General features: G+C 47.4%; 1 protein-coding gene across 8 annotated transcripts in view; it reads right to left on the reverse strand.

Moving 5' to 3' along the window:
- Positions 1-13,413: 13,413 nt before the first annotated feature.
- The window catches only part of BCL6 (BCL6 transcription repressor), a 34,918-nt gene continuing 32,890 nt past the window's right edge, over positions 13,414-15,441 (reverse strand). For all 8 annotated transcript variants that reach the window (XM_053306853.1, XM_053306852.1, XM_053306851.1 and 5 more), the window contains one exon: positions 13,414-14,780. In XM_053306853.1, the coding sequence (XP_053162828.1) occupies positions 14,637-14,780 (144 nt within the window). In that variant the 3' untranslated portion in view covers positions 13,414-14,636. The remainder of the gene's footprint in view (positions 14,781-15,441) is intronic.

The raw sequence follows: 15,441 nt of genomic DNA on the forward strand, positions 1-15,441 counted from the left end.
CTTACGAATGTTTCCAGACTTCCGTGGTGCGCTCTTCGACTTACGAAAATTTCGACCTCTGAACGTGCGTTCGGAATGGATTAATTACGTAAGTCGAGGGACCACTGTATTTAAAGAAGTTTTTGTTATTCCCCTTGATGCTTTTGGCTAAATGTTCCTCAAACTCTCTTTTTGCCTCCCTTATGCATCTCCTTGCATTTCTTTTGCCAGAGTTTGTGTTCCTTTCTGTTCTCCTCATTTGGACAGGTCTTCCAATTTCGGAAGGAAGTCTTCTTCCCTTTTATGGCTTCCTTGACTTTACCTTTGTCTACACTGACTGTCAGTGTCTCTCTATAGTTCCAGGCAGGAGTCTTCCTGAGCCCTACCTGTAGTTGCTGCCAGGGAATGAACCTGGGGGACCTTCTGCATGCAGTTGTGCAAGTGCTCTGCCACTGAGCTACTGCTCCCTCCCCAAGGGAAATCTCCTGCAGTGCTCATCACATGTAGTCTCCCATCCAAATTCAAACCAGGGCAGACCCTGCTTAGAAAAGGGAACTATTCATATTCACTACCAGAAGACCAGTCACCTGAAGTGGCGCAGCAGGTAAAATGCTTGACTAACAAGCAGAAGGTTGCAGCTTCAGATCCTCACTGGTACTATTTCGGGCAGCAGCAATACAGGAAGATGCTGAAAGGCAGCATCTCATACTGCACAGAAGATAGCAATGGTAAACACCTCCTGTATTCTACCAAGGACAACCACAGGGCTCTATGAGCTCCAGGAGTTGAAATTGACTTGACGGCACACTTTAACAGAAGACCCGTTTCTCTGGAATGGGAAGAGATTGGGAGGGTTTGATTTTTTTTTTTTTGCTTTTTAAAATTTTATTGGTTTTTACAATATCTTAACAATCCCGTTACATCTAATTAAGTAAATATTGACTTCCCGCTCACCAATCTGTGCGATTCATTAACTATACAAATCAACCATTGCTATAATAATTCAAACATATATCCTACACATTACAAACTCGATTTTACTCTACCCGACCTGCTATTATTACTAAATTTCAAACCCTGCTGAAAAACCAATATTAGAAAAATAGTTAAGTATAGTAAGAATGGTTTCCAATCTTCATTAAAACATTCCAGGTTTTCATCCCTTATCAGTACTGTAAGTTTTGCCATCTCAGCATATTCCAAAATTTTTATCAGCCAATCTTCTTTTGAGGGCATTTCATTGTCCTTCCATTTCTGCACATATACTATTCTGGCCGCCATGGCTGCATATATAAAAAATGTTAAATTTATTCTGGAAAACTCTCCTTGCGTTATTCCCAGCAGGAAGGATTCTGGTTTCTTAGGAAATGTCATTTAAAAAATTTTCTTCAACTCATTATATATCATATCCCAAAAGGCCTTAGCCTTTCCACAAGACCACCACAGATGAAAAAAAGTTCCTTCACAGTGTCCACATTTCCAACATTTGTTTGGAACATTTTTATACATTAATGCTAATTTTTTGGGTGTCAAATACATCATCTTATAATAATTTTCTTTTAAAGTATAACATGCAGTAAACTTTAAATCCATTTTCCATAATTTTTCCCAAGCTGCCATATCTATATTATGACCCACATCTTGAGCCCATTTTATCATAGTCGTTTTAACCACTTCATCTCTTGTCTCCTCCAGAAGCAGCAGCTTATACATCTTAGAAACTAATTTTTCATCATTTTCACAGAGCTCCTTCTCAAATCTTGACATTTGATTCTCAAATCCAACTTTAAGATCCTTCTTATAGATTTCATTTAACTGATGGTACTGAAACCAGTTACTAACCAGATTTTGTACTTCAATTAGGTTTTTTAACTTACAGCCCTTTCTTGGAAACATAACAAATCCCTATAGGTACCCCATTCAGGTTGCATATTTATCTCTTTACGTGCTAAAACGTCAATCGGGGATAGCCATAATGATGTTGGGAGGGTTTGATTTTAACAAACAAACAATAAAGAGAGAAGCATGTGGTGCTCTGTTTCAAGCAACAAAATGTCAGACTCAGAGGCGTAACTATAGGGGGGGCAGGGGGGGCACGTGCCCCGGGCGCCATCTTTTCTGGTCACGTGGGGGGCGCCGCCATGACAATTTTTTTTTTAATTTTTAAATTTTTTTTGTTAATACAAATGTTTCCTGCTCAGTGCAGCAGTGCTGCAGCAGTCAAGGGAGCATGTCGGCGCCCCCTCCCCCACAAGCGGTCCCTTCTGTGCCGCCCGCACCCCCCCCATTGCTTTGCTGGCGCCTGGCGGCCAGTCAGTGGCCTGGCTTGGCGGCGGGCGCTTGTGAGGAAAAACCTAAGTATAATGTAGTATGTTGGGGGGGGCGCAGGGGGCGCCATTTCAATGCTTGCCCCGGGCACCGTTTTCCCTAGTTACGCCTCTGGTCAGACTGCCAGTGGTTCTGAAAGTGTGTTTTCACAAGTAACACTACAAGCACTATTTCTTGCATAATAGATCCTTTGCAAGCATAGCTGGCATGTGATAGAAAGCCAAAGAAAGTCAACTCAAAAGCAAGAGTCCATACAAGCCAATGTTGCTTTTGCATTTGATTTTTCAGACACAAGGAAATGGTGGCAGGTGGGGTGGGGGTGGGTGGGGGTGGAGACCAAATAATAATCTGTGAAAAGAGCCAAGCCATATATCCCAGCATCCTTCCCCATCCCTTGCTGATCAGGTGGGTGTGAAATCGCCTCCAAAGCAGGCAGTGCTGAGACCAATGGGATTACGTGGGAGTTAGGGATGGGTGGGTAGAAAGATAACACAGACTGCTTCATAAATAAACCAGGACAAAAATCCCTCGAAAATCCTCCTCCTGAGAGTCAGAAGGGCAGCTGTGCTTGTCTGCAGTAGGAAGAAATAGTACTCCCAGATGCCTTTGGCATCCTAAAGATGGATTTAGTGTGGCAGGACCGGTTGATGGCCAGGGATCACTTCACTGGTTGCATGACCCCATGGATTGTCTCCTGTTAGCTGGTTTGCATGGTGGTGGTTTTAAAACATGTATCCCACTTTTCCTATACACAATTCAAAGTGACTGACAACCAAATTATTAAAAGTCATGAGGATCCAGCTAACACTATCAAATGAAACCAAAAAGGCAGCAACAAGACCGTGGGATGTGATCATTTTGGCAGGAATTCAAGTGCAAGGAATTCAAAAGGAAGGATTTACCCATATAAAAGAACCAGCAGAATCTGCCTATTAGAATGATCTGCATTCAGTCCAAAGAGGTGTTCAGCACAGCCAGAAGTGAATTGGCCCCTTTGGCACTGCCAGAAATGAATTGTTGGCCCTGGTTTGCATTTGAATGGAAGACTTTATGTGTGAGCACTGTAGGATAGGGGATGGGACCATCGCTCTGGGAAGAGCACCTGCTTGCTTGCAGGCAGAAGGTTCCAAGTTCCCTCCCTGGCAGCATCTCCAAGATAGGGCAGAGAAAAGTGCTCCCCAGCCATTGTGCCTGGAGATTATGGGAATTGTAGTCCAACAACATCTGGGGACCCACGTTTGAGATCCCATGTGTTAAAGGATGCACACTGGATCCAGCACTGATCACCACATGTTCAAACCCAGGTACTTAATGGAGCTTTTATTCCATGCAATACCCTTTGGACAGTGTCCCTGGTCATGATTCAGCAAAGGGACCTGTGCTACTTCCAAAGCCTACTTTCATGCACAAGTTGCCTTCTTACAGGCAGGAACCGGTGTAGATGATTTTTCATCTTCCATCCAGAGCATTCAAGGGGAAAATCGATTTGTGTATTACATTTGGGAATTTCAGATTTAGTGTTTAAATCAGTCTTGAAAATCAGAAGTGAGTTGCCACCTACACTAGATGTCGGTGATAAACAAGTTTCTAGAAACATAAAAGCTCTTGGTTCAAAGTAAAATAGATTTCAAAGGAAGGCTCTTTTTGCCCGCTCCAAAATGATGGACAAGGATTATTTTTGTATTTAGACCTTATAAACAAATAGCATGTTAGAGCAGAAGTGTTCTGCTGGGTCTGAGCAAAGGCCCATCAAGACCAGCATCCTGCTTCCCTCAAAGGCTTACCGGATAGGAACACAAGAAGCTGCCATATACTGAGTCAGACCATTGGTCTATCTAGCTCAGGATTGTCTTCACAGACTGGCAGAAACTTCTCCAAGGTTGCAGGCAGGAGTCTCTCTCGGCCCTATCTTGGAGAAGCCAGGGAGGGAACTTGGAACCTTCTGTTCTTCCCAGAGCAGCTCCATCCCCTGAGGGGAATATCTTACAGTGCTCACACTTCCAATCTCCCCTTCATATGCAACCAGGGTGGACCCTGCTTAGCTAAGGGGACCATTCATGCTGGCTACCAGGGGCATAGCAACGTTGGAGTGGGCCCAGAGACAAGATTTTAAAATGCCCCTGCCCCTCACTGAAGCTCAGCTCATGAAGTAAAGAAATCTTAAATGTGGCTGAATAGTGGTAAGAAAAAGCATAGTAAATATATAAAATAACACCTATGTATAGAACATCATCCTAAATTATTTTTTTTAAGGTTTTGTAAATTGTGGACGATGCAAGTCATTGAATGGTACTAGAGAAAGACATGCTGTTCTGGTAGCTCCAGGTCTTAACACTCACATCAATTTCGGAGGATGAATACAACTGAAGGAAGCCCGGGCGGCTGCGCGGCTGGGGGAGTCAGTCATGTGACTTGTCTCTGGGGGGCCCCCCAAGGCAGTGGGCCCCCAGACAACTGTCTCCCCTTGCCCTATTAGAGTTACGCCCCTGCTTGCTACCACAAGACCAGCTCTCCTCTCCTGGATGCTTCCAGAGAGACCCGAAGTGGGACATGGAGGCAAACAGCCACCTCTTGCTGTTGCTTGCCAGCAACTCATACTCAGAGATAGACTGCCCCCAAAGAGGAGGCTCCATATAGCCATTATGGCATATCGCCATGGATAGACCTCCTTCTGCATGATGTTGCCTCTTTGTCTAATCTCCTTTCTGTACTAGTGGTCTTCACCACATCTTGTATTCATGATGGCGTAATGGTGAGTTGTCCGAAGAAGGACTTTTTTTTGGTCTGTCCTGAATCCACTGCCAAATATTTCCATTGGGTGACTCTTAGTTCTTGTATTATGAGAAGGGGAGACAAACATATCTCTAGCCCTTCTCAAACTTGGCTCCCCAGTTGTTGGACTACAACTCCCATCATCCCCAGCCACAATGGCTGGGGAGCCAAGTTTGAGAACCGCTGCTCTGGCCCCTTTCTCCACCCCATGCACAATTTTCTGCACCTCCATCATATCCTTCCCTTTGTCACTTTTTGTCTAAACTAAAAAATCCCAAACATTCCACGTAAGGAAGATGCTCCAGCCTCCTTGATCTTTTTGGTTGTTCTTTCATGCACCCCCATTTTGGTCCAGGACTGATCTTTTCTTTCCTTTTCTTTCAAATTGGCATCTTCTCCCTTTAAAAATAGTGCCTACAAAGTCCATACCAGTGGACTGCAGCAGGGTGGGGAATGGCAGCAAAACTGCAAATCCCTATCAGACATCAAAAAATAAATCACCCAATACTTAGCAACCCTTGGGTTGGCACCATGGAGGAATTAGCCTCTGAGATTATGACTCCCCATATTCCAGGCACTGACACCTTCTGAAGCTGAATGCTGGTTCACATTAAACCCTGCTGGCAGCTTAGATATGATTTAAACCCCTAACCCTAGCTCAAGAAAACTCAAGCAGGGATCCCCAATGGCTTCTGCGAGCCTCCATCCCTTTAGAATCAATGGGATTTTGGAGCAAGGAGCCCTGTGCTGGGTGGCAGCTATTAAAGACTAACCAGCTCTCATTCTGCATCACTTGCTGCTTGCTTATATCCTGGCCAGAGGAGCTAAACCAGCTTTGCACCCCCATGAAAGGACCCTCTGAATTGAAGGCATCTCTGGTGTGCGGGTGTTCTGCAGCTCAGAAACCAGGCCTGGCTTCCTAACATTTGCAACCACCTGCAACTTACTCAGTAGGAAAGCTGGCGCTCCCCAGCAAGTGGTTAAGAAATCGGGTCATACACTGCCCTCAGCTGGAAGGTTGGCTGTATAACAGGGACTCAACTCTTTTTAAAAAAAAAACACAAAATTTAGGACCTGAAGAACGCTGGTGAAAGATGTGCAAATTTGTTTATGATTTCATGATGTTTTAGTTGGTGCAGAAGTTGGCATTTGGCTGCTGTGGCTGTTTGCATTTTTATTTTATTTTATATTTTGCTAATGGACTAAAACAGGTGCCTGTAGCTTCAGTCTGTTTTGGAGGAGAAATGTCGCTGTCCAAGAAGAAGGATCCTAGGAGGAGGGAGATGCCCTTCCCCTGTCTACTGAGGCAAGGTGCAGGCAGAGGGAAAGCTTGAAGGCCAGATCATCATGGTGGTGGTGGGGAGATACTTGGGGGGATTTGTTTTGGAAGGAGTTCAGTAAAATGTGGGGAGGACTCCTCAAATGCTAAGGGGGATCTGCACCACTTTTCACTCTAAGCTAAGAGAGATTCCTGCCTGCAACCTTGGAGAAGCTGCTGCCAGTCTGTGAAGACAATACTGAGCCTGATGGACCAATGGTCTGACTCAGTATATGGCAGCTTCCTATGTTCCTAAGTTGTTGGGGGGAGGGGGCAGGTTTGTCCGCTCAGTTAATTTTAAATCTGGGTCAGGCTGAATGTGGAAGGTCCCACTTTGCATACATGTGTGCACACAGTGCCTTGATATGGCTGCCCAGAACAAAACTCATTCTGCACACAGATGAAAAACAATTAGAGAGAACACTGATCTGCACCCTATAATGATGGGACCTTGTCTGTGGGGGAAAGACGCTCTGCAACCACCACAGTGACTTATTGACCTAGTGGCTATTAGGGATGGGAGTGGGACCCTAATAGTATCTCAGTGGTTGAGCATCTGGGCAAGAGAGTGTTCCAAATTGGATTAGTGCAGGAGATGGGTCCAAATAATGTCTGGTGTTTACCTTTTTACGGAGAGAGTCTACCATCTCACTATCCTGGAAATAAAACACAGAAGTAAAATAAAAACAGTGACCTGTTTCAAAATAAAGGCATGGGCATAGCAGCAGCAGCAACTACCACCACCCCACAACGACTCCTTTTGCAAAATGTGGACAGGTTTCTGAAATCGGAGAGTCTTTTGACTCGTCCCGACTGTGAAGGTTTGGATCCTTCAAGGGTCTCATGTTGCCTCACAAGCTGGGGCGGATTGAGCCTTTTGCTGCCCTTTTACCTTTAAAAAAGTTTGCCTTTTGTTTAAATAAGGTAAGGGGGGGGACCTCCTCCTCATCCACTCCACCCTTGCTGCAGCCACTACTGCACACAGAGAGGGGTGGCAAAATTTGAGGAAGGGGCAAAATGTGCCGCTCCTCAAATTTTTCCACCGTAGGCAAATGCCTACTCAGCTTCTCCCTTACTCCACCACTGCTCTCTAGGAAAGTATGAGCGGACACAATCACATGATTCAACAACATGCACTTCACCCTACGCTGCATATGTCCCATCATATGGGGATCCGATCAGATGTCTCGCAAACCTCCCCTTACTATCCCTTGGCCAAGCACATAAAAGTTCCACAAGATGTATCTCCCGTTCTCGGAGGCTGATCACCGGATGCTCAAATCTTGGCGTGAACCACCACCTTGTGGTCGTGACAGAAATTACAGCTAATGCTACCCACAGGTTATAGAAGTGGTTGGTTTTTAAAGAAAGAAGTTGTTGGAGAGGGCTCTCTTTATGCTGTGCCCAGTCTTCTGTGCACCAAAAGAGTTTTCGTTGATCAATGGGCTTTACTGTCATTTTCTTACGTCTGATGTTTTGTGTTTCTTTTTAGATGGTGAGTCCTTTGTGGACAGGGAGCCATCTTATTATTTCTGTATGTAAACCTGCTTTGGAAACTTTTGTTGAAAAGTGGTATATAAATGGTGGTGGTTGTTGTTTCTGGCACAGGATGGTTCTGAAGCCAGCTCTTTCCCCTGCAGTTATTCACTCCCGAGAAAAGATTTTGTTCATACGAAGCAGGTTAGAAGAGCCATGCCAGATTAGACCCGAAAGTCCATGTCCAGCAGTTGGCTTCTCACAGTATCCCACAAGAGCCAGATGTGTCCGGGAAGCCAGGGCTGCCTTGAAGGCAATAGACCTCCCGGAGGTGGTGGTGGCTCTTGCTGTTGCTGCTCTCCAGCCACACTGCGTATGAAGGTGAACAGGGTGGCTCATCTATTAGGTGAGGTGAGGCAGTGAACTCAGGCAGGTCATTGCTGTTGGAGCTAGGACCCTGGCAGCATCCGCTCCAGGTTTCTCACTTTGGTCTCTCTCTTCAGCCATGAGCTACAGCTGAAATTAAGCTGCAGGCTTTCCCACATTTGTTTGTAACCTTTTCTTTAAATAAATCCCTGTAGTTCTTCAGTACTAAAGAACTGTCTCAAGACCCCTTGCTTTGCTGCTTCCTCACCAAACTGGTTATGCTTTGCTGTTTCGGGACGGGACGGCCATTCTTCCCCTACAATTGCCTGGGAGTGGCCAGTGTGAGCACCCCTCCTTGCCTGCAGGCATCACCACACATGCCTGCTGCTACTCAACTCCTGGCCTCCTCCCCACTCCAGGCCAACTTTTGGGTGCCCACCCCTGTGTCAGGGGGCTGGGCCCGCCTTGCCTCCCTCACTACCCTTCCCCATATCCCCACGGGACCAACAACACAAGGCTAGAAGGTCCTTTCTTGCCTCAAATTGATCCACAGTTAAATATTTATAGCAAGAGGCTGTGCACCAAGGGAGGTGGGGCTGACCCATCCCCTGACACTGCACCAGTGGGCTGCTCACACATCAGGGGACAGGGCCTGCAGTGTCATGGTGTGGCCTCAAGCAGCACCCAGTGGCGGCCCATGAACACACCTCGGGGGGCGGGGGGCAGCTGGAGGCACCTTTCAGAGTAAATTAATTCGGCGCTCACCTCCGCCACGGCGGCACCTGAATGCTGTTCAGAGCTGCAACGTACCACCCAGCAGCCCCTACGGCGGGGAAGATCCTCCGCCACTCACCTGGCTTCCACGGAGCTGAGCCCCTGCCAGCGGCCGGGTGAGTGGCAGAGGTGCTTCCCCATCGTAGGGGCTGCTGGGCGGTACGTTGCAGCTCTGAACAGCATTCGGGTGCCGTGGCGGCGGAGGTGAGCACCGAATTAATGTACTCTTAAAGGTGCCTCCCGCCGCCTGCCCCGCTGGAGGTGCATTCACAGGTTGCCACTGGTGGCACCTCAACTTGAGCTGGTGCTGGAGGTTCAATCTGGCCATCATGCCTAAGAGCCACTTGTAGACTCCTCCTCCTCCTCCTCCTCCTCCTCCTCCTCCTCCTCCTCCAGTTTGTCTAATCCCCTTTTAAAGCCACCTAAGTTAGTGGCCCTCAGCACATCTTGTGGCAGGGGGTTCCATAGATTAAATGGCATGTTGTGTGAAATAGTGTTGGTTCCCTGCACAGATTTCCATTGCTGGCTCTGAAAGTGCAGGAGTGCATGGGAATAATGACAGGCATTGTGGCTGGGCTGCATGGGGAGCCAAAATGAACAGGAGCCTAGTCCTTACTGAAGTGGCCAGGGTGTGTCTGTGCTGTACCACATCAGACTGCGGGTGGGAATTCTGACGACACAACATGGCACCAAGTAGAAAATTTGTTGGTGTTTGTAATTATTTAGCAAAGTGCGAACAAAGGAAACTACCCACTCTGGTTAAAGAGTAGAGTGCAGAGTTCAGTACTTGCAGTTATCTGTCGTACAATCTAAACGAAATAGGTTTATTGGTGAAGTACATTAGGGATAGGAAAGATCTAATCCTGTCAAAAAGCAACATGACGGCTAGATGGCAGGGCGGGGGCGGGGGAGATGTTTCCATCTTCTCTCTAGGAGGAAAGGAAAAGGACTGACTCCCCTCAGGAAATACTTGAGGACTCAAGGCAGGGGTCATAGAGTAGAGGTAAGCAGGAGATACTCAGTCACTACCTCTCCTCCCAATGCCCCTAATGGCCATTAGGATCGTTGTGCAAAAGGTTGATGCCCCCTGGAACTCCATCGCCAACAACATTCCCTGCACACCACAAGCCTGATGGAGGCTTCTAGCCTGACTTCCTCCTGGCGTTGCTAAGTTTATGTCATGTGTTTCTTTCATACATGCAAATCTTACATAGGAACATAGGAAGCTGCCATCTACTGAGTCAGACCCTGGGTCCATCTAGCTCAGTATTGTCTACCCAGACTGGCAGCGGCTTCTCCAAGGTTGCAGGCAGGAGTCTCTCACAGCCCTCTCTTGGAGATGCTGCCAGGGAAGGAACTTGGAACCTTCTGCATGCAAGCAGGCAGGTGATCTTTATTCCCAGAGCAGCCCCATCCAGTAAGGGGGATATCTTATAGTGCTCACACATGTAGCCTCCCATTCAAATGCAAACCAGGGTGGACCCTGCTTGGCAAAGGGGACAGCTCATGCACACTACCGCAAGAGCAGCTCTCCTCCCAGGAAGGCATCAGCCTCGATCCTGGCGCTTCACACGAGCTGCCCTACCCAGGTCGGGCTGCCCAGGCCTCGTGTGAACAGCCTCAGTGGCTCTTTCCGCACACGTGCCGCTGAATGTGCTGATGTCAGGTGTGGCTGGTCTCCCATCCCTCCTCTTCCATCTCTTTCCCAGCTGTAGGAGGCGCAGAAGCAAGCAGGGCCTTTTCCCTGGCCTGGCGGGGCGCCCTCACGGCCCACCCTTGAAACCACCGCGTCAAAATCACAGCTGCAATTTCAAGATAGAATCAGACGCGAAGGCTGTTTTCACGAGCAGGGATTCCCGGGGAGGAGAGGCTTAAACCCAGGAAGCTTTGGTCGCCCGGGGCATTGGGAGTCCCCCCGACCCAGCAGCTCTGAGCCTGTGTAGCCCAGAGCCGCTAGCCAGGCTCAGAGCGAAGTAGGAAGGAAAGAGAGCCCGTCCTGCCTCTTGCTCAGCTGGTCAGGGCCACCCCCTCTGCTCCTGGGTGGCCAGCGGCTGTGTTAGCCCAACTGGGGAGGCCAGGGAGAGGGACACACACGATTGCCGTCCTGAGCGCTGCCTCTCCACTGCTCCTAGGGTGCACTGTGGGATGCCGGAGAACCCAGCTTGGTTTCCCGCTCTCAGCTATGGAGGTCGCTCACGCCATTTGTGTGGGCCCACAGAGCCATCCACAAGCTCTGCTCCTCTGGGGGCAGGAAGGTCGGATCCTGGCTGCCCGCCAGCTCCCCCCTCCCCTCGTCTGTCCACGTGAGCCAGCCCTCTGTCTGCTGGTGTGGGCAGCGAGATGCTCCAGGCAACATCCCGCAGAATAGGATCCAACCATCCCAACTAAGCCATGCATGGTCCAGCATGCTGGGTTCCGCCCGGACCCGACCGTCAGCCTCTCAAGAAGGATCTTGTTGGCTCCTCCTGCGTTGCCTCTGTTGGGAGGAGGCTGGTCAGAGACCTGATGTGTCTGTTGGGCCCCAGCCTTCTCTCCCCCCACCATCGTGCCCTCTCCTCCTTTGCCCTGGGAGCTGGGTGGAGGCAGGAGCCCCAGCAGAGACAGCTCCTCTCCACCAGCTGCTTGCCCTGCCAGCTCAGCTTCTATTGAAACACCTTTTTTTTTGGCCTCCTAAATTCCCTTCTTAGGTCGCCAAAGGGTGTGGGTGTGTCTCTGGGATGTGCACTTCTTTCTCATGCAGCAGGTATGCATGCCCCGGCTTGCAGAACCCGCCAAGGGCAAGTGCTGAATGTGGGGGATTCGGGGGTTGGCCAGGGGACGCGTCGGCCGCACAGGGGATGAGGATCGCCTTCTTCTCACTCTCCCCCACGGCCCTGCCCAAGCTGTACGTGGGGATATCATCTGCAGAGGATTCTGGGCATCTTCCCATCCATTCCCACTGGAGTCCAGAGACAGGCCAAGGGTTCACTGTCCCCTTCCTCCCCAGTCTGAACAACAAGAGCCCCCCACCCCCTTATTAGACGCCTCAGAAACAGAGAAGGCAGAAGAGGGTCGCTCTGGCTCTGCCCTTGCCCTAGAAGAGACGGAGATGACCCAAGGGGCTGCTTTGACCTTCTGACTCCAGACTGGCTTCTTGCTTTTGATCGCTGAATGGCTTGCAGGGAGGCGGCAATCACCACGGCGGCGTCCGTGAGACTCGCTGTTCCGCGTAAGTAAATGTGCTTCTGGTTGGTTAAGACAGATTATATTTTGGCTTCCAGGAACAGCACTCCCTGATGGGAAAACTGCTGGTGGAAAACTACAGGCATTTCCAGGGGGGCAGGGAAAGACACCATTGAATTTAACCTTAACTAGGGAAATGACTTGCCTAGCAAGCATGAGGTTGCCGATTTGAATCCCCGCTGGTATGTTTCCCAGACTATGGGAAAGACCGATATTGGGTAGCAGCGATATAGGAAGATGCTGAAAAGCATCATCTCATACTGCACGGGAGGAGGCAGTGGTAAACCCCTTGAGAGTGATTTGCTACCAGAGAATCTACTCTCAGAACACCTCAGGAACAACAAAACCCAGTGCCCCATGGGCTTGTGGGTGGTTGGCACCCTATGTGCACTACACTACCACTAGGGGAGTCACAGCAGGAGAGAGGGCATGCCCACAACTCCTGCCTATAGACCTCCAGCAACATCTAGTGGGCCAATGTGTGAAACAGGACAAGATGGACAAGATGGGCTTCGTTGGGCCTGATCCAGCAGGGCTCTTCTTATGTTCTTACCACTCGTTCTGGCCCACCCTGGTGCCCCCCAAGTGGAGTTATGGGGCTGCTGAAATCCCCATTATTCCCTATGGAGGAAAAGCTTAAAGATGCACAAACTTCAGAAATTCTTTAAAAATCACCCCTTTCACCAATTTATTTGAAATCTGGATGGTAGTGGGCACCCATTAGGGCACTACCACCTGACCCACTCTTCTGCCCCCGAAACCCGCTTTCTGCTCCAAAGACATGCCAACTTCAAAAATCATTTAAAAATCACCCCTTTGCCCGATTCCTTTGAAATTTGGGTGGTAGCTTCCACGCATTGGGCACTACCATCCACCCCACTTTTCACCCTGGGACGCTTTTTTGATCTGAATCAATTCAGATTTGGAAAATTCAGGTACAAATAGAATCTGGGGTGATTCAGGGGTGGGGGCAGATTCGGACCCAAAGCAGATCGGGGGTGTTTCGATTCTGGTACAAAAAAATTGATTCATGCACACCCCTACCAGAAATGTCTCAGTCCAACTTGTCCCATTTGTGCAATATGGGAACATCAGAAAACGGAACATCAGAGAACGTATCAGGGGAAGCCTTCAGAAGAGGAAGCTACTGTAGCAAAAGGAAGACACCCAACGTCCAGTCTGGTTCATGGTTGCTTTTGGCTGCTTTATTTTTGAATTTGTACAGCTATATTTTACAGAACGCATTAACGCAGTTTGTTGCCGCCCAAACCCTGTCACCCGAGATTGACCGATTGTAACACAAGTGTATAAAATGAGACCAAAAAATAAAATGAGAGAAAACTGACATTCTCCATCAAGAGTCCACAATGACCCCTTTTCGCAACATCAAATCGTACCTCAAACTGGGTTCTTATTATGTCCATACGTTGAAAAGAAAGGCACTGTGAGGGGGAAAAACCACCAAAAACCAAAAACAAACCCCAAAGATAGTACATATATACAGACTGGGTGTGGGGAGGGGGACGGGGACCAAAAAAACAAAAATTACACGTTATAATATTATTTTAAACTCCTTCTGCAGCTTTGTTGGTTTAATACACACTTTTTTTGTAAATTATAAACCTTCACTTGCAAAAAAATACAAATACACACTCAAATGCTCTTAGACAAAATATTTTCTCACTAATACAGATGCAATACTTTAAAATATCTTGTTAAGTGCTCTGTCACAATAAAGGTTCTCAGATCAGCTGTCTGCCTGCAGACACCAACCTGAGACTTTAATGCATTATCTATATATATATATATATATATTTAATATATATCTTTTTAAAGGTTTATATTTTATTTATATATATAATTTATATATATATATATATATATATATATATATATATATATATATATATACTCATATATTTACAACTCTGCCATAGATTCCTTCACCTTTGGTTAAAAAGTTAAAGCCCTCTCCACTTTTATAGCATATACAATCTATTTTGCTTTCTTGTTAAAATGTACAATTTTGCATAAAAAGAAATAAGATTTGTTCCCGTAAAACGATATACATTCCTCATCTTCTGGCCATGAAGGGTCAACTCCACTGCTCAGACTTTTTAAGAAAGGTTGGTGTTTTCCCCAAACTCTCTTACACACAAAACACACACATAATAGGTCTGACCATTAAAAAAAAAATTCACATAATTGGGAAACAAGAAATGATAAAAAAATAAAAACCCATTCCTTTTCTTTTCCACCTGTCTGCACTCTGGGCTTCTAGAGGCACTCCATTGTGTGACAAAAAGTTTTTTTCTCTCTGTTCCTCTCTAAAGAAGTATCCTTTGGACATCACTCCGACCCTCTTTGTCTTCTGCCCTCCATAAGCACGTCTCCATCCTCTTCAGCAAGCCTTGGAGAGTTCAGGGGGGCCTTCTGCCGTTGAAACACGATACTGCACCTTGGTGTTCGTGATGGCGCCATGCTTTTGGCGAAGGTGGAGACGGAGTTGGCTTTTGTGGCGAAAATGCAGATTGCACTTTTCACACTGAAGAGGTGTAGACAGGCGAAGAGAGAAAATCAAGGAGAGAAGGAATTAATTTATGCTATAATGTTTAGCCAGTTAATTGGCTGAAAGAACTTTTTAAAAGCTGACTAAAAAGGTGCCCCAATTAATCTGGCAACAGATCTTTTTCTTTTAAAAATAACGCAATTAGTATCAATCTGTATAAGCTTCGGGCAACCTCATATGATCACTGCCAAGTTGGTAACTGGGGCATTGGAATTTCCCAGTGAGTGTGTCATGTGAAGCCACCATGACAGGTTCCCAAGCCACATTACCAAGATTCTTCCAACGTCATCCACCCAACCTCAAATATCAGTTAAGGACGTTGGGAGCATCTCGGTGACATGCTGTGAGAACTGGTGGATGGCATCTTCATGCCTGCTGGAAGCTGATGCTCGCCTGAAGCCTCTGGTTCTTGGCTTACCAACTTGACGGTGATCATCTTGGAAGAGGCATCCCCCTTCACCAGTGTTCCCTCTAATTTTTTTCATGTGTGTGGAATTAGATTTGTTCTGGGTGAACATAAGAACAGCCCTCCTGGATCAGGCCAAATGAAGCCCATCTAGTCCAGCATCCTGTTTCACATAGTGTTGCACCAGATGCCCGATCTGAGAAGCCCACAGGCAGGAGTTGAAAGGGGCAT

This window comes from Hemicordylus capensis, chromosome 3, assembly GCF_027244095.1.
Source record: "Hemicordylus capensis ecotype Gifberg chromosome 3, rHemCap1.1.pri, whole genome shotgun sequence".
NCBI classification, from domain to species: Eukaryota; Metazoa; Chordata; class Lepidosauria; order Squamata; family Cordylidae; genus Hemicordylus; species Hemicordylus capensis.